Genomic DNA, 21921 nt, shown 5'->3' on the forward strand with positions numbered 1-21921 from the left:
TTCTTTGGTTCTCTTCGCTTATCAGTGCGTAGGCACTGAGCAATCCGTACATTTTGTTCGCACGTTTGGATACTAGAGTACAGAGTCTGTCAGAAGGGGAGCTGTTGTTATTGTGGTCTTCCATCCAGAGACTGGTTTGATGCAGCTCTCCATGCTACTCTATTCTGTGCAAGCCTTTTCATCCCCGAATAACTACCGCAAGCTACATCTTTCTTCATCTGGTTACTGTATTCATCTCTTGACCACCTTCTACGATTCTTATCCTCCACATTTCCTTCCAGGTCTACATTGGTGATCCCTTGATGCCTCACAACATGTCCTATCAACCGATTCCTTTTTCTAGTCAAGTTTGCCACAAATTCCTCTTCCCTATCCTGCGCAGTAGCTCCTCTACCCATCTAATCTCAAATATTCTCCTGTAGGACCACATTTCGAAAGCTTCTGCTTTCTTCTTGTCTAAACTATTTATTGTCCATGTTTCACTGCCACACATGGCTGCACTCCACACATACTTCCAGAAACGACTTCCTGACTTTCAAATCTATGCTCGATGTTAACAAATTGCTCTTCGTCAGAAACGCTTTCCTTGCCATTGCCAGTCTACATTTTATATCCTCTCTACTTCGACCATCAGTTGTTTTGCTAACCAAATTGAGAAACTCATATACTACTTTAAGCCTTATTTCCTAATTCCCGCAGCATCACCAGATTTAATTGGACTACATTTCGTTATCCGTGTTTTGTTTCTGTTCATGTTCATATTATATCCTTTCAAGACACTGTCTATTCCGTTCAACTGCTCTTCTAAGTCCCTTGCTGCCTGAAAGAATTAAAATACTATCGGCGAACCTCAGCTTTTATTTCTTCCCCTTGGATTTTAATCCCTAGTCCGAATTTTTCTCTTAATTCCTTTACCGCTTGCTCAATATACAGACTGAATAACATCGGGGATCGACTACATGCCTGTTTCACTCCATTCCCAATCACCGCTACTGTTTCATGCCCCTCGATTTTTATAACTGCCAACTGGTTTCTGTACAAATTGTACATAGCCTTTCGCCGTCTGAATTTTACCCCTGCCACCTTCTGAATTTGCAAGAGAGTATTCCAGTCAACATTGTCAAAAGCTATGTGTAAGTCTACAAATGCTAAAAACATAGGTTTACCTTTCCTTAATCTGTTTTCTAAGATACGTCGTACGGTCAGTATTGCCCCACGTATTCCAATATTTCTACGGAATCCAAACTGACCTTCCCCGAGGTCGGCTTCTACCAGTTTTACATCGTCTGTAAAGAATCATGCTAGTATTTTGCAATTGTGGCTTATTAAACTGACAATTCGGTAATTTTCACATGTCAACACCTGCTTTCTTTGGTATTGCAATTATTATATTCTTCTTGAAATCTGAGGGTATTTCACCTGTCTCATACATTTTGTTCATTAGATGGTAGAGATTTGTTAGGCCTGGTTCTCCCAAGGCTGTCATTAGTTCTCATGGAATGTTGTCTACTCCTGGGGCCTTGTTTCGACTCAGGTCTTTCAGTGCTGTGTCAAACTCTTCACGCAGTATCGTATCTCCCATTTCATCTTCATCTACATCCTCTTCCATTTCCATAATATTGTCCTCAAGTACACCGCCCTTGTATAGACCCTCTATATACTCCTTCCACATTTGTGCTTTCCCTTCTTTTCTTAGAACTGGGTTTCCATCTGAGCTCTTGATATTCATACAAGTGGTTTTCTCCAAAGGTTCAAATGGCTCTGAGCACTATGGGACTTAACATCTTTGGTCATCAGTCCCCTAGAACTTAGAACTACTTAAACCTAACTAAGCTAAGGACATCACACACATCCAAGCCCGAGGTAGGATTCGAACCTGCGACCGTAGCAGTCGCGCGGTTCCGGACTGAGCGCCTAGAACCGCATTGCCACTGCGGCCGGCTTTCTCCAAAGGTCTCTTTAATTTTCCTGTAGGCAGTATGTATCTTACCCTAGTGATATGAGCCTCTACATCCTTACATTTGTCATCTAGCCATCCCTGCTTAGCCATTTTGCACTTCCTGTAGATCGCATTTTTTAGACGTTTGTATTCCTTTTTGCCTGCTTCATTTACAGCATTTTTATATTTTCTCCTTTCATCAATTAAATTCATTATCTTATGTTACCCAAGGATTTCTATTAGCCCTTGTCTTTTTACCAACTTGGTCCTCTGCTACCTTCACTATTTCATGTCTCAAAGCTACCCATTCTTCTGCTGTATTTCTTGCCCCATTCCTGTCAATCGTTACCTTATGCTCTCCCTGAAGCTCTCTGCAACCTCTGGTTCTTTCAGTTTATCCAGGTCCCATAACCTTAAATTACCACCGTTCCGCAATTTGTTCAGTTTTAACCTACAGTTCATAACCAGTAGATTTTGGTCAGTCCACATCTGCCCCTGGAAATGTCTTACAATTTTAATCTGGTACCTGAATCTCTCTTACCACTATACAGGGTGAGTCACCTAACGTTACCGCTGGATATATTTCGTAAACGACATTAAATACTGACGAACCGATTCCACAGACCGAACGTGAGGAGAGGGGCTAGTGTAATTGTTTAATACAAACCATACAAAAGTGCACGGAAGTAAGTTTTTAACACAAACCTACGTTTTTTTTTTAAATGGAACCACGTTACTTTTGTTAGCACATCTGAACATATAAACAAATACGTAATCAGTGCCGTTTGTTGCATTGTAAAATGTTAATTACATCCGGAGATATTGTAACCTAAAGTTGACGCTTGAAACCTCCGACGTTCAGTTGCGTGTTGTAACAAACACGGACCACGGTCGGCGAGCAGCATCTGCAGGGATATGTTTACGATGACGACCGTGTTTACGAGTGTGGCTGTAGTGCACTGTTGTGGTTTGGTCTAGCTGTCGCAGTGTCCGCATGTAGCGCTTGCTGCTGTTGTTATTCTGCATTCGTCTCCGCACGCAGACCAACTGTAGTACACCGTGTTACCAGACGTCTGTGATAGTGTAGTGTTGTAGGAACTGTGACCATGGTGTATTCGAACTCTGAAAAGGGGGAGATGATAGTCATCTGTGGCGAGTGTCGACGAAATGCAGCTGAAGCCTGCAGGGTGTATGCAGAACGGTACCCGGACAGAGAGCATCCAACGTGCCGCACACTGCAAAACATCTACCTTCAACTGCATGCAACAGGTATGGTCGTAGCACGCAAACGGGTCCGTAACAGGCCCGTCACAGGAGAAGAGGGTGCAGTTTGTGTGTTAGCTACTGTTGCCATGAACCCGCACATGAGTACACGGGACATTGCGAGAGCCGGTGGACTGAGTCAAAGTAGTGTCATGCGCATACTGCATCGTCACCGCTTTCACCTGTTTCATATATCGCTACATCAGCAACTACATGGTGGTGGCTTTAATCGTAGAGTGCAATTCTGTCAATGGGCATTAACACAGAATGCGTTGCAGTTCTACCTTTTACCGATGAAGCGGGTTTCACAAACCACGGGGCAGTGAATCTACGGAACATGCATTACTGGTCCGTGGACAATCCTCGCTGGCTCAGACAGGTAGAGCGACAGCGACCGTGGACTGAAAACGTATGGTGCGGAATCATTGAAAATCACCTCATTGGTCCTCACTTCATTGCAGGGGCCCAAACAGCTGCAACATACATCGCGTTTCTACAGAATGATCTGCCAACGTTGCTCGAAAATGTCCCACTGGAAACGCGTCGACGTATGTGGTATCAGCATGATGGTGCACCTGCACATTCCGCAATTAACACTAGGCTGACCTTTGGCAGGATGTTCGACGGCCGTTTCATAGGACGTGGAGGACGCATAAATTGGCCAGCCCGTTCTCCTGATCTTACACCTCTGGACTTCTTTCTCTGGGGTACGTTAAAGGAGAATGTGTACTGTGATCTACCTACAACCCCAGAGGATATGAAACAATGTATTGTGGCAGCCTGCGGCGACATTACACCAGATGTACTGCGACATTAATTAAGTCAGAGATTACAATTGTGTGCAGCAAATGCTGGCCAGCACATTGAACATCTATCGGCCTGACATGTCGGGACACATTCTATTCCACTCCGTAATTGAAAACGGAAACCACGTCTGTACGTGTACCTCACCCCTCATGCTAATGTACATGTGCGTCAGTGAAAAAGACCAATAAAAAGGTGTTAGCAAGTGGGCGTAATGTGATGTTCCAGTCTCTTCTGTACCTAAGGTCCATCACCGTTCCCTTTGGATCCCTACGTAATTCGGTGCTCTCCGATACACACGATCGAACAGCGTCAACTTTAGGTTACAATATCTCCGGATGTAATTAACATTTTACAATGCATCAAACGGCACTGATTACGTATTTGTTTATATGTTAAAATGTGCTAACAAAACTAACGGGGTTCCATTTAAAAAAACGTAGGTTCCTGTTAAAAATATACTTCCGTGCATTTTTTATGGTTTGTATTAACTAATTACACTAGCCCCTCTCCTCACGTTCGGTCTGTGGAATCGATTCGTCAATATTTGATGTGGTTTACGAAATATATACAGCGGTAATGTTAAGTGACTCACCCTGTATAATCTGAGACCTTCCAGTATGTGCAGGCTTCTTCCATGTATACAACCTTCTTCATGATTCTTGAACCAAGTGTTAGCTATGATTAAGTTACGCTCTGTGCAAAATTCTACCTTTCATTCCTTAATCCCATTCCATATTCACCTACTACGTTTCATTCTCTTCCTTTTCCTACTGTCTAGTTCCAGTCACCCATGACTATTAAATTTTCGTCTTCCTTCACTATCTGAATAAGTTCCTTTATTTCATCATACATTTCATCAATCTCTTCGTCATTTGCGGAACTAGTTGGCGTATAAACTTGTACTACTGTGGTAGGCGTGCGCTTCGTATCTATCTTGGCCACAATAGTGCGCTCACTGTGCTGTCAGTAGTAGCTTACCCGCATTCCTATTTTCCTATTCATTATTAAACATACTTCTGCATTTCCCCTATTTCATTTTCTGTTTATAACCCTGTATTCACCTGACCAGAGGTCTTGTTCCTCCTGCCACCGATCTTCACTAATTCCCACTATATCTAACTTTAACCTATACATTTCCCTTTTTAATTTTCTAACCTACCTGCCCGATTAAGGAATCGGGCATTCCACGCTCCGATCCGTAGAACGCCAATTTCCTTTTCCTGGTAACAACGTTCTCCCTAGTAGTCCCCGCCCGGAGATCCGTATAAGGGACTATTTTAACTCAGGAATATTTTACCTAAGAGGACGCCATCATTTAACGACAAAGTAAAGCTGCATGACCTCGGGAAAAATTACGGCTCTACTTTCTCCTTGCTTTCAGTCGTTCGCAGTACCAGTACAGCAAGGCCGTTTTGGTTAGTGTTACAAGGCTAGATCAGTCAATCATCCAGACTGTTGTCCGTGCAACTACTGAAAAGGTTGCTGCCCCTCTTCAGGAACCACACGTTTGTATGGCCTCTCAACGAATAACCCTCCGTTGTGGTTGCACCTACGGTACAGCTATCTATCACTGAGGCACGCAAGCCACCCTACCGACGGGAAGGTCAATGGTTCATGGTTTTTTTCATATAGTTCAATAATTGTCACCCTGTACATGCCTTAATAAAATCACATATTATGTGGCACTTTGTAAGTAGGCTGTTTAGGTTTTTTATCGGTAACGCCGACGCCACGTAGCGCTCTGTATGAAAAATCACTGGCTGTGCTGTGTGCAGTATGTGGCTAGTTTGCATTGTTGTCTGCCATTGTAGTGTTGGGCAGCGGCAGCTGGATGCTAACAGCTCGTAGCGTTGCGCAGTTGGAGGCGAGCCGCCAGCAGTGGTGGATGTGAGGAGAGAAATGGCGGAGTTTTGTAATTTGTAAGACTGGATGTCATGAACTACCATATATATTTTGACTATTAAGGTAAATACACTGTTCTCTATTAAAATCTTTCATTTGCTAACTATGCCTCTCAGTAGTTAGTGCCTTCAGTAGTTTGAATCTTTTATTTAGCTGGCAGTAGTGGTGCTCGCTGTATTGCAGTAGCTTGAGTAACGAAGATTTTTGTGAGGTAAGTGATTTTTATAGGTTAATGTTAGTCAGGGCCATTCTTTCGTAGGGATTTTTGGAAGTCAGATTGCGTTGCGCTAAAAATATTGTGTGTCAGTTTAAACACATTCTTGTATAAATTTTTCTAAGGGGACGTTTCAAATTGTTACCCTAATAAAAGTTTACAATGAAGTTATGTATATGAAGAGAAACATGTAATACAAAATACATACAATATGTTTAATGTTCGGCCTACTAGTTCCATTACACATTATCTGTGTAATTCCGTAACGTAACTTGATAAAGAACATTCTTGGAAACTGAACATTCACACATCTAGTGAAGCTGTCACTCATGGAAGCATTGAGGGGTCATGAAGCCGTGTTATTTGTTTCCAGACGGTGTCATCCCAGACACGCTGCAGTACACGTCACTGAACGTCATGTCCAACACACAGTGCAGCCAATACTTCGGCGGTCCCATCTACGACTTTACCCTCTGCGCCATCGGTTCCAGCGGACAGAGCATCTGCGGCGTAAGTACCTACCGTCATTTTCACTGCAACAGATATGGATTACACACGGTAACTGAAGTGACCGAGTAGTCTGACCACCAAGAGTACCATGTCCAGTTGGGACAGTGCATGGATTCTGGGACAGAAATCAAAAGAGCTAGTGAACACCATCACTCAGCGTAATACTGTATTACACTTAACTTTGGCACAAAGTATCCTTGTTGAAATCCATATAAAAGTCTTTAGCAAAGCAGGGACAAGTTATCACGTTAATAGTTCACTGCACAGAAATATGCGTCCTGAAAGTCTTGATGCCAGTTTGATGCACTACTTTCGTAGAGCAAGTTACGACTGTAGTATAACTATTCTCGACTGCTGCTAACCCGAGCTATTCGACAACTGGGTAACTACTATGCCAGAACTGGACTACAACTCAGCAGGAACTGGCTAGAGCTACGGTCGGGCTGTCTCTTACTAAGGCGATCTTTGGCGCCGGTGGCACCTAAGCTCAGGGTGCGTGGCACTAGTGCGTGCGGCGACTGGGCGGAGAAGGTTGCGTCGCTGTCGCAGTCGGGCAACAGCGCGATCTCTGGTACCAATCCTAGGACACAGCGTGATTGCCCCTTGTGTAGTGTCAGCTGGCTGTGATACCATAGTAACAAGGCTCATTGACGGTTGTCACTTCTTGTACAAACCTATCATTTGCTGATCTTCAGCCTTTCGACAACATTCTTGCTGTCTTCCACTTATTTTTACAGGTACCCTGTAGTAATTTTAATTTCCATAGTACGCCACTGTAGTTATAAAAAAATTGATAGATGTCGAGATCGCAGAGTATCCTAAATGAAGGCTGACTCTTTTCTATTGGCATAAGTCCCCGCCATACTGTAATAGTGCCAGTGTTCCTCTAAACCTTGTTTAAGTCTGAAGTTGCAAGCTGTGCAGCTCATTAGATATCACCGGTCGGCTCGTTGCAGCGCAGCTCGATATTAGTCTGGTAAGATACCCTGTTATCATTCAGTGAAGCTGAGGTGTCTCGCATGCCACACTGCTGTCTCTTTTTTCGATGAACCTTTGAGGTCACTGGTTTTTATTGTCGATTTGGAAACACAAGAGACAGCCGCATTAGGAAAAGCTCAACTGCGTCTCGCAAGTTGACACCTGTAATGGTTGATCATGGCCAACCAATGAGTTCTCCTTCTTCCTACAGGATGTTCCCCTTCTTCTTGTCTGCCGAATTTATTCCAGCTATTCGTGCAGGCTCCACTCATTACATCCTGTACAACCGTAGTATGGATGTGCTGATACGGTCTAAAAGGGATATCTTGACCTTGGCTTTCTTCTCATTTCTTGGTCTTCAGGTTGGTAGATTTCAGGAGTTTCATTTGTGATGCCAGGAACCTCGATGCCTCTCTTTGTGAGGGCGCATGCTTCAATGTCAAAATTTTTATTGTTGCTAAAACTCAGCACCGTTTTGAACTTTGTTCGTAGTCTTCTATCCATCGAATTATCCATGAAGATTATGCTATAGAGGTGCGAAAAACCACAACCTGTAGCTAATGATGTCCTAGTCTCACAATTGTGTGATGCTCGTCTATATTAAATGCCGTCGCCTCTGCCTTGGTCTCGCTGATGTGAAGGTCTTCTTAGGAGCTGATTTCCACACGTTGAATCTGTTCTGAACCCCTTCCTCTGATTTGCCTCGGATCGTGACATCTGCAAAGCCAACTGCATTAATTTCAATAAAACTTTTCTGGTTTTTTTTCCATCGCCCATAAAAGTGATGAACAGTAGTGGAGACAGTGCACTGCGTATCTGTACTCTATTCATGGTCTGAAGTCATGAAGATCGTTCCTCTCCACCGAATGATTCACAATACCGAATTACTAAAGATCCTCGAAATACTTAACATTCATCTTTCATGAAAAGCTGATGCTGCAACCTCTGTGTCCAAAGATATGAACAACATTTCCGAATCTGATATACTTTTGTTCGCACGATGCCGAGCTTATGTTACTCCCGGTAAGAGTTACCTGCGTTATGGGCTACACTGTGTGTGAAGCTAAACGTACTGCAGATCTTCCATAATGAGAACGAACCGAGAAAATAAGTTCATCTAGGGTTAACGATAGGGAAGAAGGTTCTCTACAGGGTATTTCTGTGATGAGAATGCGTACTGTTAGCCGTGGTACAGAAAGAGAAATGTATTAATTTCAGGTATTGGACTTTGGTACGGAAACAAGTAACGAAAAAGGCGTAAGTGTAAATGCCAAATTTCATTTTACCAATTATGGTCTGCTGACGATGATAAAAATTTGGAGTCTTCCAGATTCTGTGCTCACGTCATTTTGTTGCACAAAGAAGCGAATATTCTTAAATATTCTCTTCTGTGTTTTGTCAGTAGAGAAGCAATGACAGACGAATGTTCTTGAAGTAATTAATGTGTCACTGTGGTGCCAACTGGTGCTCAGGTTGCTGCTGTATGTGCAGTACGAAGCGCCAGAGCCATACCCCGACGACGATGGTCTTCCCTCCCTGTAGTGCCACGTGGCCGTCCAAAGTCCGGTCTTCTCGCGACTGTACATTGTCGTGATCACCGCTGGCAGGAATCATGCACAGTGGCTACATTCTTACCAAGTCTTTCTACAGTGTCAAAGAAGGAACATCCAGCTTATCGTAGCCCTATTATACGACCCTGTTCAATTTCAGTGAGGTGATGATATTGGCATCTTTATCGCCTTAAAGGCATCCCTGACTGCAATCAACTCGCATTCAATTTGAAGTTTCATTCCAGGGAAACGACTTCATGTACTTACGAATTACTTTAGAATGTATGTGTTTACCTTCAGCGCTACATCTTGAGTAACACTTTACTGTGTTGGGAATACCTTATTGGGGCTCCCACCAGCCAGAGATTATACTGTGGTCACGTTTCAGGGCGACAGCGGCGGCGCGCTGGTGGTCGGCTCACAGGGAAGCTACACGCAGATCGGGATCGTCAGCTGGGCTTCGGGCAATGGCTGTGCGAGCGGAGACCCGTCTGGCTTCACCAGGGTGACCTACTTCCTCGACTGGATCGCAAGTACCGCCGGCATCACCATTCCGTAAAGACAGCACATTCATCACCAGCTATTTCCAAATTCCTCGAGAGAAGAAACTGTGAACAATACAGATTGCCAAATAAATAATTCATCATATGAAGTGTCTTATTTATTTATTGCTCGTTAATTAACCAGAGTATGAATGCGTCAATTACACACACAGTTCATCTGGAAACTTCTTTATGAGTTCCATAATTTCAGTTCCATGTGCGAAACATGTAGACAACGGCACTTAAGAAGGCAGCCATGTTCTTTTGAAGCCGCAAATTATGCCAAAGAAAGTCCTTACGCTATTCGCCATTACTATTCACACACAGCTAATCTTAGAAGCAGGCAGAAGCAACTTTATTGTAATACTTCCCTGCTAGTTTCGTAAATGACGTGCGTACTGTGTAATTGTTTTGTTTGTTGCTGTTATATACGTAAACTGTTTCCCTCTTCCTTAACTTTCGTGTGTGTCTTTGTTTTAAGGTAAACCTGACGTACCTGTTTATGTAAACTCTTTTTGATAAACAGTCGTCAAATCCGTCTGAAACTGTATAACTGCATTGCAAATAACTTTTACCAAAATTGATTACAAAACTTACGACTGTGTGCTAAATAAGCTATCCTATGAAGTTCTATACAGTGAAGTGTAGAGTGCTTCAGTGTCTGACGCCACAGTACTTGTCTTACAGTCAACACAAGAAACAAACAGAATAAATATTCTATGTAAAATTAAAAATCAAAATTTGAAAGCATAAATATCCAAAATGATTTTATTAAAATACCCTGTGTATTTACGTAACTATACTGGTTAAATAAACAGTCGGAAACAGTGGGCTTAGGGATGTTTAGGAGTGTGGAAATCTCGCCTACAGCCCTATGACACAAGTAACACTGTCACCCGACCACGTTCGAAGACCCTGAGTTCCGCGGAGCGCCCCGCTCTGCTCTCTTACGATGTCTGACTACTGAAGTCGCTAATATGAAGTACCTCTCAGTAGGTGGCAGCACAATGCACCTAATATGAAAAACGTATGTTTTGGGGCGTGTCTGGATACTTTTGATCAGTGTATGTGTAACGAGAAACGTGCGGTCTTGTAAACCTCTTAGTATTTTTTATCACATGACTCGACATCAGGTGATAAAAGTGAAGTGAATAGTGAACTATTTCATATTATAAGCATAGGAAATACTATTCAGCGCTTCTGCAGACTTCATTGATTACGATATTTAAAATGAACACCAGTCACAATGCTAATGAGTGTTTGAGTATAAATTGAAAAGGTTGCAGAAAAGTAAACAAACGCAGTAATAAAATGAACTGAGAATATTAGTTCGCAGAATGTTTGCACGCTCGACGCTCACATCCCAACCACGTTCAGCCAAATTGGCTGACAACATTTGGTGAACATATGCCACTGCTTATACGCCCTTTCCATTCTTTCTGACGCAGGACACTTCATAAACGTCTTGCTCTTTTCCACTCTGTCAGTTGGTATACCTCTAACATGTCATCAAATAATTCTCCTGTATTAGAGATTTGGTAGGCGCTTGCACCAAAATTCGATTTTTGCCTTTAGTCCAAGTATTTCTCCTTTAAAAATGTTGTCTTGAGGCGTTGTTGTTGCTCTAATGAACTTTTAATGTACCCACGTGGGATTGTCTTTGTGATGAAAGACTGTTTGCTGTGAATAATTTCTGTGGTACAGGGCACAACTGGCTTTGCTTCCAGTGGAGCATTTTCTTCACTAGTACCACACACTGTTTCATGGTGATCACCAGCTACCACAAAATGAAAATAAGCATCAGCTCTTAGATAATCGTTCCATGCTATGTCTAAAAACTAATGAATTCACACATAAAATAAAAATCTGAAACAAAAATTCTAAAACATCAATTGAAATGAAAATAAGCATTAATTAGAATCATGTGGACTATTAGACTTACCTAATTATTACAAGTGATGCGAAACGTGCGGTCAGGCAGGCAACCTAATCCGCACTCAGTTCTAAGTAATATACGTTATCGTTACACTGAGAGACTTAAGCTGATCGCTGAATGCTGCTTTACACGCAGCAAGCATTAAAGCGAAGACACTGAAAAAGAGAGAGGGTGATTTTCTGCAGTGCTGACGCACTCGATGTTTAAATGAATTATGGGTCTGAGACGTCGTTGTTTACATTTAAAGGTTAAAATTCTAGCATTATGTAATGCTATAAATGTGATTGCAGGAATGGTTTCAAAATCCCTATTAGATTCTACACTGACGCTGAGTTAGGTCCTCTTCTCACTATAATCTATCGCAGATCTCAAACAAAAATGCGCGCCCAGTAGTACGAATAATGCACACGTGAGTCCCGTTTACAAGAAGGGTAGTAGAAGTGATCCACTAAATTATCACCCAGTGTCTTTCATATCCGTATGTCGTAGAATCTTAGAATATGTTCTGAGCTCCAACATACAGAGGTATCTTGAACAGAATGACCTCCTCCATGCCAACGGGTAGCGTGGATTCCGAAAACATCGATCGTGTGAAATCTAAACCTTTTCTCACTTTACACAATGAAAGCTTTGGATCAGGCAGTCTGGTAAATGCAGTATTTCTTGACTTCTAAAAACAAGGTGACTCAGTAGCACATTTATGTTTATTGTCAAAAGTACTATCATATGGTGGATCAAGCGAAATTTGTGGCTGACTTGAGGATTTTTTGGTAGGGATGACACAGGAGATTACTTTCAGTGGAGAGTCATCGTGAGATGCAGAAGTAACTTCACGTGTGGCCCAGTGAAGTGTGTTGGTGTCCTTTATGTTCATGTAGTATAAAAATGACCTTGCGGACAATATTAATAGTATCATCAGAGTTTTTGCAGATGATGCAGCTATCTGTAATGAAGTACTATACCACAGAGTCTGCATAGAAATTGAATCGCATATTCATAAGATTTAAAAGTTGTGCAAAGATTGACTCTGAGCACTATGGGACTTAACATCTATGGTCATCAGTCCCCTAGAGCTTAGAAGTACTTAAACCTAACTAACCTAAGGACATCACACACATCCATGCCTGAGGCAGCATTCGAACCTGCGACCGCAGCGGTCACGCGGTTCCAGTCATCACAAGGCAGAGAAAATCCCTGACCCCGCCGGAAATCGAACCAGGGAACCCGGGCGTGGGAAGCGATAACGCTACCGCACGACCATGAGCTGCGGACTGCAAAGATTGGCAACTTGCTGTAACGTTCTGAAATGAGTAGCTGCAGACTTCAAAAAACGAGAAAAACTTCAAGGAGTCACTGTTGGAATCAGTCAACTCATACAAATACCTGGTTGTAACACTTTGCAGGCATGCGAAATGGAGCGATCACATAGAATCAGTCGTGGATAAAGTAGGTGGTAACTTCGTTTTATTGATAGAATACTCAGGAAAAGCAATCAGTCTACAAACATAATTGCTTAAAGATCACTTGTCCGACCTATTCTAGTATACTGCACAGGTGAGTCACGCCCATAACGAATAGGACTAACAGGGGATGTCGAACGTGTACAGAGGAGGGCAGCACGAATGGTTACAGGTTTGTTTGGCCCGTGGGAGACTGTCACAGAAATGCTGAAGGAAATGAACAAGGAGATTCTTTAAGACAAACGTAAACTATCCCTAGAATGCCTGCTCATAAATTTTCAGGAACCATTTTTGAATGATGACTAAGAAAAGCACGCAAGGAGGCATTTAAGCAATCATCCTTTCCGCACTGCACTCCATACTTGAACGGAATGGAAAGAACCCTAATAAATGGTACAATGATACTTACCCTCTCCCATGAACTTCACATTGGTTTGCAGAGTATTGATATATATGTAAATAGAGATTTAGCATAGTGTGTTGCTGTATTCGTTCAATAGTGCCTAAGCGCTACCGCTCAAGCTCCAGGAAACGAACTAGGTGTCGCCATTCGGGTTTCGGTAGGAAAGGTTGCGTGCAGCCATGTGGCAGGAGAACTGATTTGCAGATGTTATGATATGAGTATGCAAGTGTTTTCGTCGATTAATAGATCAGTAGTGAGTAATTACTCCGTTTATTCGCGCGTGTAATTAATTACGTATGAAATCTGTGGACAGATCAGTATCGTAATTCTACCACAAGTATCCGTTCGTGAGAAACATTACTACAGGGTGTCTCAAAAAGAATGACTCAATTTTAAATAGAATTATTTACTGGGGAGATGCTCTTAACACCAACACATTGCATACTAAAATACTCATAAAAGACAGAAGTCTATAAAAATCCATCATAAATGTTCATTATGTCCTCCAGTGGCAGCACGGACGACATTTAGTCGATAGCCGAATTCATTCCAGACTGAGCGTAAGGTGTCTTCTCTCACTGAAGCTCCAGCAGCTGATATTCTGGTTTTTAGTTCATCAATGTCACGAGGTAGGGGAAGAACGTAAACACATTGTTTAACATATCCTCACAAGAAGAAATCACATGGTGATAAGCCAGGGGACCTAGGAGGCCAAGAGTGTAAAGCCTGGCCACGCGGTCCTGTAAGCCCTATCCAACGTTGAGGCACTTTTTTTTTCCTTTATTGTAATTTTCATACCTGTACATATACAAAGGTAGGCTGGTAGCAGCATCGCACTCTGCTCTTCAGCCTTCGATTTTACAATGAGAAAAAACATGTAGAAGATACATAATAGAGTGACGGGCAAAAAACAGTAGACACAAAAATACAAAACACGGATCCGTTCACACTCGACGAAAATTACACTGAAACACGTTGGCACGGCGCACAAACACTGATGATTCGACGGCACAGGTGAACGTTGGAGTGTGACGGTGAACACTAACACAAACACGACGTCACACACACACGAGAAACTGATGGCGATGATCTCCGCCGCGCGAATGTCCACGTAATGTGTGCGAGTCCGGGGACATACCAAGAGGGGAAAAGGAGTGACGGGGAGGGAGAGGGGAGAGTAAAGATGCCAATGGCAGAGGAGATGGGAGGAGGAATAGATGGACAGGGGTAGGGGAATCACGGGGGAGGAGTGGGGAGAAAGGAAGGGACAGGGAAGGGGGAGAGAAGGGAGAGAGGGTGCCCAAAGGAACAAACACAGGAAGAGGGAGGGAGGATCAAATTTGGTAGGAGGGGTAGATGGAGGGGAGGAGGGCATCATCAGGGAGGGGGAGCTGGCGGAAGCCACCTTGGGAGAGGGTAAGGAGGGTGGAGAGATGGAGAGCAGGTGGGACATGGGAATACAGACGCAGCATCGGGCGGGGGTGGGAGTGGATGGGTGAGACAAGTGGGTGACGAGGATCAAGTTTACAGGAGGTGTAGAGGATCCGTATCTGTTCGAGGAAAAGGAGGAGGTGGGGGAACGGAATTAGGTCGTACAGGATCCGCATGGGGGAGGGGAGACAGATGCAATAGGTGAGGCAGAGAGCATGGCGTTGAAGGATCTGAAGGGATTTGTAAAAGGTGGGAGGGGGGGTAGATATCCAGGACGGATTGGCATAACAGAAGATATGGCGGATGAGGGATTTATAGGTGTGCAGTATGGTGGAGGGGTCGATACCCTATGTACAGCCGGAAAGGATCTTGAGGAGACGGAGTTGGGAGTGTACCTTAGCTTGGATTATCCAGAGATGGGGGGTCCAGGAGAGGTGATGGTCGAGGGTGACACCAAGGTACTTAAGGGTGGGGGTGAGGGCGATAGGACGGCCATAGATGGTTAGATAGAAATCGAAGAGGCGGAAGGAAGGGGTGGTATTTCCTCCAATGATTGCCTGGGTTTTGGAGGGATTGACCTTAAGTAACAACTGGTTGCACCAAGCGGTGAACCGGTCAAGATGCGATTGCAGAAGGTGTTGGGAACGATGCAGAGTGAGGGCAAGGGCAAGGAAGGCGGTGTCATCAGCAAACTGGAGAAGGTGGACGGGGGTGATGGCAGTGGCATGTCCGCTGTATACAAAAGGTACAGAAGGGGGGTAGAGGATGGAGCCTTGGGACACACCGGCGGAGGGAAAAAGGGTGTAGGAATCCGTGTTATGGATGGTGACGTTGGGAGAGAAAAGAGCCTATGGACGTAGTTAATTGGAAGGGCGAAGGTTTGGAGCTTGAAGAGGAGACCGGAATGCCGTATGTGGTCGTAGACACGTTCAAGGTCCAGGGAGAGGAAGATAGCGGAGTGACGGGAATTAAGCTGTTCGGAAAGGAGATGAGTGAGGTGAAGGAGAAGGTCATTGGACGAGGACGGCCAAAAGCCACACTGGGTAATGGGAAGGAGGCGGTGCTGGTGGAGATGCTGGTGCGTCAGGTGAGAATGGATTCCAGGATCTTGCTGAAGACAGAGGTAAGGCTGATGGGATGGTAGGAGGAGACGGCGGATGGCAGTTTACCGGGTTTAAGGAACATCAGGATATGGGAGGTTTTCTACAGGTCGGGGTAGTAAAAAAATGGCTCTGAGCATTATGGGACTTAACATCTGTGGTGATCAGTCCTCTAGAACTTAGAACTACTTAAACCTAACTAACCCAAGGACATCACACAACACCCAGCCATCACGAGGCAGAGAAAATCCCTGACCCCACCGGGAATCGAACCCGGGAACCCGGTCGGGGTAGTATCCGGTGGACAGGACTACATTGTAGAGCATGGCCAGGGTGGAGAGGAAAGAGACAGGAGCTTCTCGAAGGTGGCGGTGGGTGACTCGATCGTGACCAGGAGCAGTGTTGCGTTTTGTGCGGAGTGTAGCAATGAGATCCTGTGTAGTAATAGGGGCATTGAGTTCCGTGTATCCAATGTAGTCCAAGTACCGGAAACCAGGTGCGTGAGGAGGGACAGAGGTGTCAGTTCGATCGCGGACGTCCAGGAAGAGGGAGTAATCGAACTGGGAATCGTCGAGGATGGAAAAGATATCGGAGAGGTATGAGGCAAAGTGTTTCGCCTTACTAAGGGTGTCAGGGAATGGGTGATCATCATGGAGAAGAGGATAGTAGGGGGAGGGTTTAGTTCCGGTAAGGTGACGGAAGGCTGACCAGAACTTGGACGAGTTTATAGGAAGGGTAGCATTTAAATGGGTGCATGTCTGTCGCCAGTTCCGGCGTTTCTTTGCCGTGAGCAAGTTTCTGATGTGTCGCTGGAGTTGCCAGTGACATCATAGTGTGCCTGGGTTACGCGTATGGAGGAAGGCACGGTAGAGACGGCAGGATTCACGGAGGAGAAGCACGGCCTGTGGGGGTAAGGTAGGACGGTGGGGGTGGATGGTGACAGTAGGGATGTGGGCCTCCACAGCCTCAGACAAGGTCTGCTGGAGAAAGGAGACTTCATGGGTAATATCATCAGGATGGTGGTAGGTGAAGGGGTGGTTATCGACCTGGGTGGAGAGGGTACCCCGGTAGGCATTCCAGTTGGCACTGGAATAATCATGGATGTACTTCGAGGGAGGTTCATTTCGAGGGTTGGGGTGGGGCTGACGACCATCTGAAACGGTGTGGAGGACAGGGAGATGGTCACTACCAATGGGGTCCAGGACATCTACCGCTATGCGGCCAAGGAGGTTAGGGGAGGAGAGGATGACATCGGGAGTGGAGTTGGATCCAGGGCGGGTGTGCTGGGGAATGGGGACGAGGTCGCCTTGGAGGGAAGAGAGGAACCGATGCCACCACCATAACTGGGTGGCGGAACGACTATGGATGTTAAGTTGGCGGCGATCACATAGGAGGAGAAGGTACGGTCAATGTGGGAGAGGAAGTCGAAAGGAATAGGGGCGTTAGGGTGGACATAGATGGTGGCACAGGTGACAGTAAGGCCGGGGAAGAAGAGACTACGGATCAGGTGTTCGGTGTGGTCGGGAAGGAAAGGTTGGAGCCGGACAGGGATCTGGCAGTGGTGACCAATGGCAACTCCACCACGCGCAATCGGGAATGGATTATCAGAGTGGTGAAGGAGGTAGGGTGAAGTGTGGATGGCTTGGTGGGGTTGGAGGAAGGTTTCATTGAGGAGGAAGGCATCCACGCAGTGGGTAGTAAGGGTGTGCAGGAAGAGGTTCTTGTTGGCGGGAAGGGAGCGGATGTTGTTGAACAGGATACGGTGCTGTCGCGCCATGACAAGGATTTAAACGAGGGTGTCGAGACGGGAAAAGGTGAAATGGGCCTGGTTGTGGGAGTAGGTGGCATATAATTTAAGGTAGAATATGGAACGGGTGGCGAGGGATATCTGCTGGAGAGTGTGGGGGCGCTGGAAAGGGTGGACATTTTGGAGTAGGATGGTAGGGAATCTGATGATGTCTTCAGTGGTAGGGGGGGAAGCAAAGGAATTGCCAGGAGGGGTGGGGGCGTCCAGAGGGTGGACAGGGATGGTGAGTTCAGGAGTGGTAGGAGGGGGTCGGGCCTTACACTTTTGGGAATACGTAGGATGAGGGTGGTTACAGGTGTTACAGGTGGGAGGGGACTGAAGGTTGGGGCACTGCCAGAGGAAGTGTGCTGGCTTGCAGTGCGGGCAGGTGGGGGCCTCATGGCACTCAGATGTTGGGTGTGCATTGTACGCAAAGACCTCTGGCAGCAGAGGGATTGAGGAGGGGAATGGGAGGGGTCGACCTTGTAACAGTGATTAAAGAGGAGGGCACCCTCCTCCAGGAGACGGTCTATGGAGGGGGGTGGGGCCAGCAGAGTTGTGAATGTGGTGAACTGCACACACCTCCAGATAGGGATGCGCCTTGAGCTCCACCAAAACCTCCTCCTCTGTGATCGTGGGACTAAGCTGAGTGATCATTGCGGGAAGGTCGATGGGCGACGCAGGGGCTGGGGTTGGCGGGAGGGAGGCGGGGAAGGGGCAGGGGTGGGTGAGGTATTAGGGCCAAAGCGGATGACGGGGATATGGGAAACTATCGGTGTGAAGGGTAGGGCTAATGGAGGAGATGAAGTCTGAGTCATGGCGAGGAGTGAGATGGGGGCACCGGGAAAATGCTGGCTAATGAAGAGGGTGAGGTTCCGGGCCTCAAGAAGGGAGGGATCAGGACGGGAGAGGAGGTAGCAGTAGGAGGAGGGGAGGAGGAGGAGGGGGCAATGACAGGCGGGGAGACATCCATGGCATCCTGGACAGGGGAAGGGGACGAGGTGGAGCCTTTTTAAGTGCAGAGGGGGCATGGGTGCCACTAGGCCGTTTGACGGCGGCGGAGGAGGTATGGGGGACGGGAGCAACTGGAAGGGTGCGTAGAGTGGCAAGTCCCGGTTCTGGAGTCAGCGCTGGAGATGGTGAGGGCCAAGGCGATGGTGTAGACGACGAAGAGGGCGAAAGTGAAAGTGGAGCATGGGCTGTGGCCCTCCGACCACCACCTTAGCGGGGGCCGCGGAAACGGAAGGAGTAGAGGTAGGGAGTGGACGGAAGGGATGAGAGGAAGCGCAGGAGGGAGGAGCCGGGGAAGGGGCGACAAAAAGTGACAGAGATGGGAGAGTCAGGAGTGGTGGGATGAACTGAGGGTGGGGGTGGGGGGGGGGTGATTGGGCACACCATGGGATAGTGGTGGTGGTGGCGGAGGGAGATGTGTAGATAATGGCAGTGGTGGTGGCTGTAGTAGTGGTGGTGGGGGTCGACATTGTGACAAGGAGAAAGACACAGGACAGGACGCAAGGACAGAAGCAAACAAGGGACGGGCAAGCGGCCGAAAAACAGAAGAAAAAGGACATAGAGCAACGAAGAGGACTGGGGCCAAAGCCCCACTCTGCTGCTGCTGGCTGGCTGGCTGGTAGGAACGCTGGCCGGCGGGGACGCCGCCGCCGCTACTGCTGCTCCCGCTGCTGCTCCTTCTGGCTGCTAGGTGGGACCGCTGCAAGGGGGCTGGCTGGCTGGCACCTGCAAAACCTATCGCTTCCATTAGTGACCGGAATGTCACAATCGAAGGGTGGTATTCTTGCGAATTACCGCAGGAGACCTGTTGAGGCACGTTGGCATTGAGGAGACTACGCACGTTATTATCCCAGTGCGGTGGTGCTCCATCTTGCTGATAGATGAAATTGTCAGAGTCAAGTTGTGGGAATAACCAGTTCCGTAGCATTGCAAGATATGATAGTCCTGTTACGATTTGTTCCTCAAAAAATAGGGTCCATAAACCTTGCTTTGCGAAACAGGACAAGAAACATTTACTTTGCGCGAGACTGGCTGCACGCTCTAGGTCAGTGCTCGTAGCGACATGTACCGAATTTTTTTCTTAAACTCTAGAGCACGCCGATTACATCTAGCGCTGTTTCAGTTAACTTGTGGCATTTGTCTCAATATTATTACAAGTTAACATCAGGTCATACTTTTAAGGACACCCTGTATTTATATGGTTAGAAACTTTATCGTGGACTGTCATAGAGTGCGAATATTAATCTGCAAAAGCAATCCAGCGGTGACAAAACTCATTGTGAATGTGCACTAACTTCAAATATTAATTCGAACTTGGTTGGCTCTACACAAACTTAGGAAATGTGTTACTTGTGAAACCAATAACTGAAGGAAAATGGAATGTACCGTTATCCTCTGAAAGCATCATTTTTGCACTTTGCTTTGAATAAAGAAAAAGTAAAGAAACACATTTTCGTTTAGGCAGCACAGATTTCGCAACGAAACGTGTTCTCTGTGTTAACCATCCCGAGGCGAAAAAAGCGCTGCATCATTGTAAAAGGTACAGAGGAAAGAGTATGCCTCGACTTATCCTAGTTTACTACTACCTGCTCCACATCATAACGCGTACGTGCTTAACACACAAATAATTGCACCATAATTTAAAAGTGGAATTAAGGATTAAAGAACTTTTCCAAACTTCGTCAGTGTATACATTGATCAACCAGAACATGCGTACGTGACCACCGGTACAGTACGTTGGCGCAGTGGCAGAGTGTTGCAAAGTCTCATGAATCCCGATAACTTCTTCACCGTGCCTGTGGGAGGGCGCGAATCCGTCACCTACCGAGGCAACAGCTCCTTGACACCTGCACGGCGGGACGGAGACAAGCTGGCGGCGGGTCCATTAGGCTCTGGGGAACATTAATGTGGGCACCCACTGTTCCAGTAGATTTCGTGGAGGGCACCATGACGGCCAAGGAGTATCGTGTGCTGGTTGCGGACCACGTACACCCCTCAACGACGATCGTGTATCCCGGCGGCAGTGGCATTTTTCAAGATAATTCCTACTGTCACAAGGCCACGAGTGTGTTCGGTGTTTTTCGAGGAACAAAGTGAAGAGTTTCAATTGATGTGCTGGCCGCCCAGCTCGCCAGATCTGAATACGATCGAACAAATCTGGGATGTGATGGAACGTGGTGTCAGGATTCATCGACCCCCTTTCCGGAGTTTAGGCAATTAGGTGTCTCATGTGGGTAGATGTGGTGCTCACTAAGGCCACACCGGTTACATGTCATGGCGCGCCGACACTGTTATCCGTGCCAATGCTGGACGTACCGGCTATTAGGTAGGTGGTCATAATGTTCTGCTTGATCAATGTACGGAAGTTAACATTGTAAATTCGCAGAATAATGAAACGAATATGTTTGGCAAAATGCACTATCTGAAAAATAATAAATGGTGCTGAACAACAGAACAGCCAAGCTTAAATTGCTCGGAATATGCAAATGTATGTCACAATTAAAAGTTACAAATCTTAACTTGATTAGAGCAATATTTTGGTTAAAGTCGGCGTATTTAAGAAAAATGGAGCCGCTACACAGGGTGATTTTTTTCCACCTTGTACAAACTCTATGGATTGATCGATGAGAGGATACAGAACAAAAAGAATGTCTAACGAACTTATGACTGGAAATGCATAGTTTCCACGCTAGAGACCATTTATTCACTCATACATTGTTACAGAGACTGCCGTCTAATGTGCGCTGTACTATGCAGCCACGGTTACAGAATGTGCTGGAAAGCCGGCCGGGGTAGCCGAGCGGTTCTAGGCGCTACAGTCTGGAACCGCGCGACCGCTACGGTCGCAGGTTCGAATCTTGCCTCGGGCATGGATGTGTGTGATGTCCTTACGTTAGTTAGGTTTCAGTAGTTCTAAGTTCTAGGGGACTGATGACCATAGATGTTAAGTCCCATAGTGCTCAGAGCCATTTAAACCACTTTTTTGTGCTGAAAATGGTTTCCATGTGCCTCAACGCATGCATGTACGTGCCGTAGCATGTTCTGTCTGACACGTTCTCATCGGCCAGGCTGCATCTGAACAGTGTCAA

At 45.9% G+C, this 21921-nt stretch overlaps 2 protein-coding genes across 3 annotated transcripts in view; both read left to right on the forward strand.

Annotated features, from left to right (window-relative positions):
* The window catches only part of LOC126327949 (brachyurin-like), a 226800-nt gene that overhangs the window by 123488 nt on the left and 81391 nt on the right, over positions 1–21921 (forward strand). The window lies entirely within an intron of this gene.
* The window catches only part of LOC126327897 (brachyurin-like), a 141911-nt gene that overhangs the window by 38599 nt on the left and 81391 nt on the right, over positions 1–21921 (forward strand). The window contains exons 6-7 of one of the 2 annotated variants that reach the window (XM_049995930.1): positions 6499–6635; positions 9552–9815. The exons of the other annotated variant lie outside the window; for it this stretch is intronic. Of the exons in view, the coding sequence (XP_049851887.1) occupies positions 6499–6635; positions 9552–9722 (308 nt within the window). The 3' untranslated portion in view covers positions 9723–9815. Of the gene's footprint in view, positions 1–6498; positions 6636–9551; positions 9816–21921 lie in introns of those variants that run through there. 2 annotated transcript variants of the gene reach the window in all.

This window comes from Schistocerca gregaria, chromosome 2, assembly GCF_023897955.1.
Source record: "Schistocerca gregaria isolate iqSchGreg1 chromosome 2, iqSchGreg1.2, whole genome shotgun sequence".
In the NCBI taxonomy this organism is placed as follows: domain Eukaryota; kingdom Metazoa; phylum Arthropoda; class Insecta; order Orthoptera; family Acrididae; genus Schistocerca; species Schistocerca gregaria.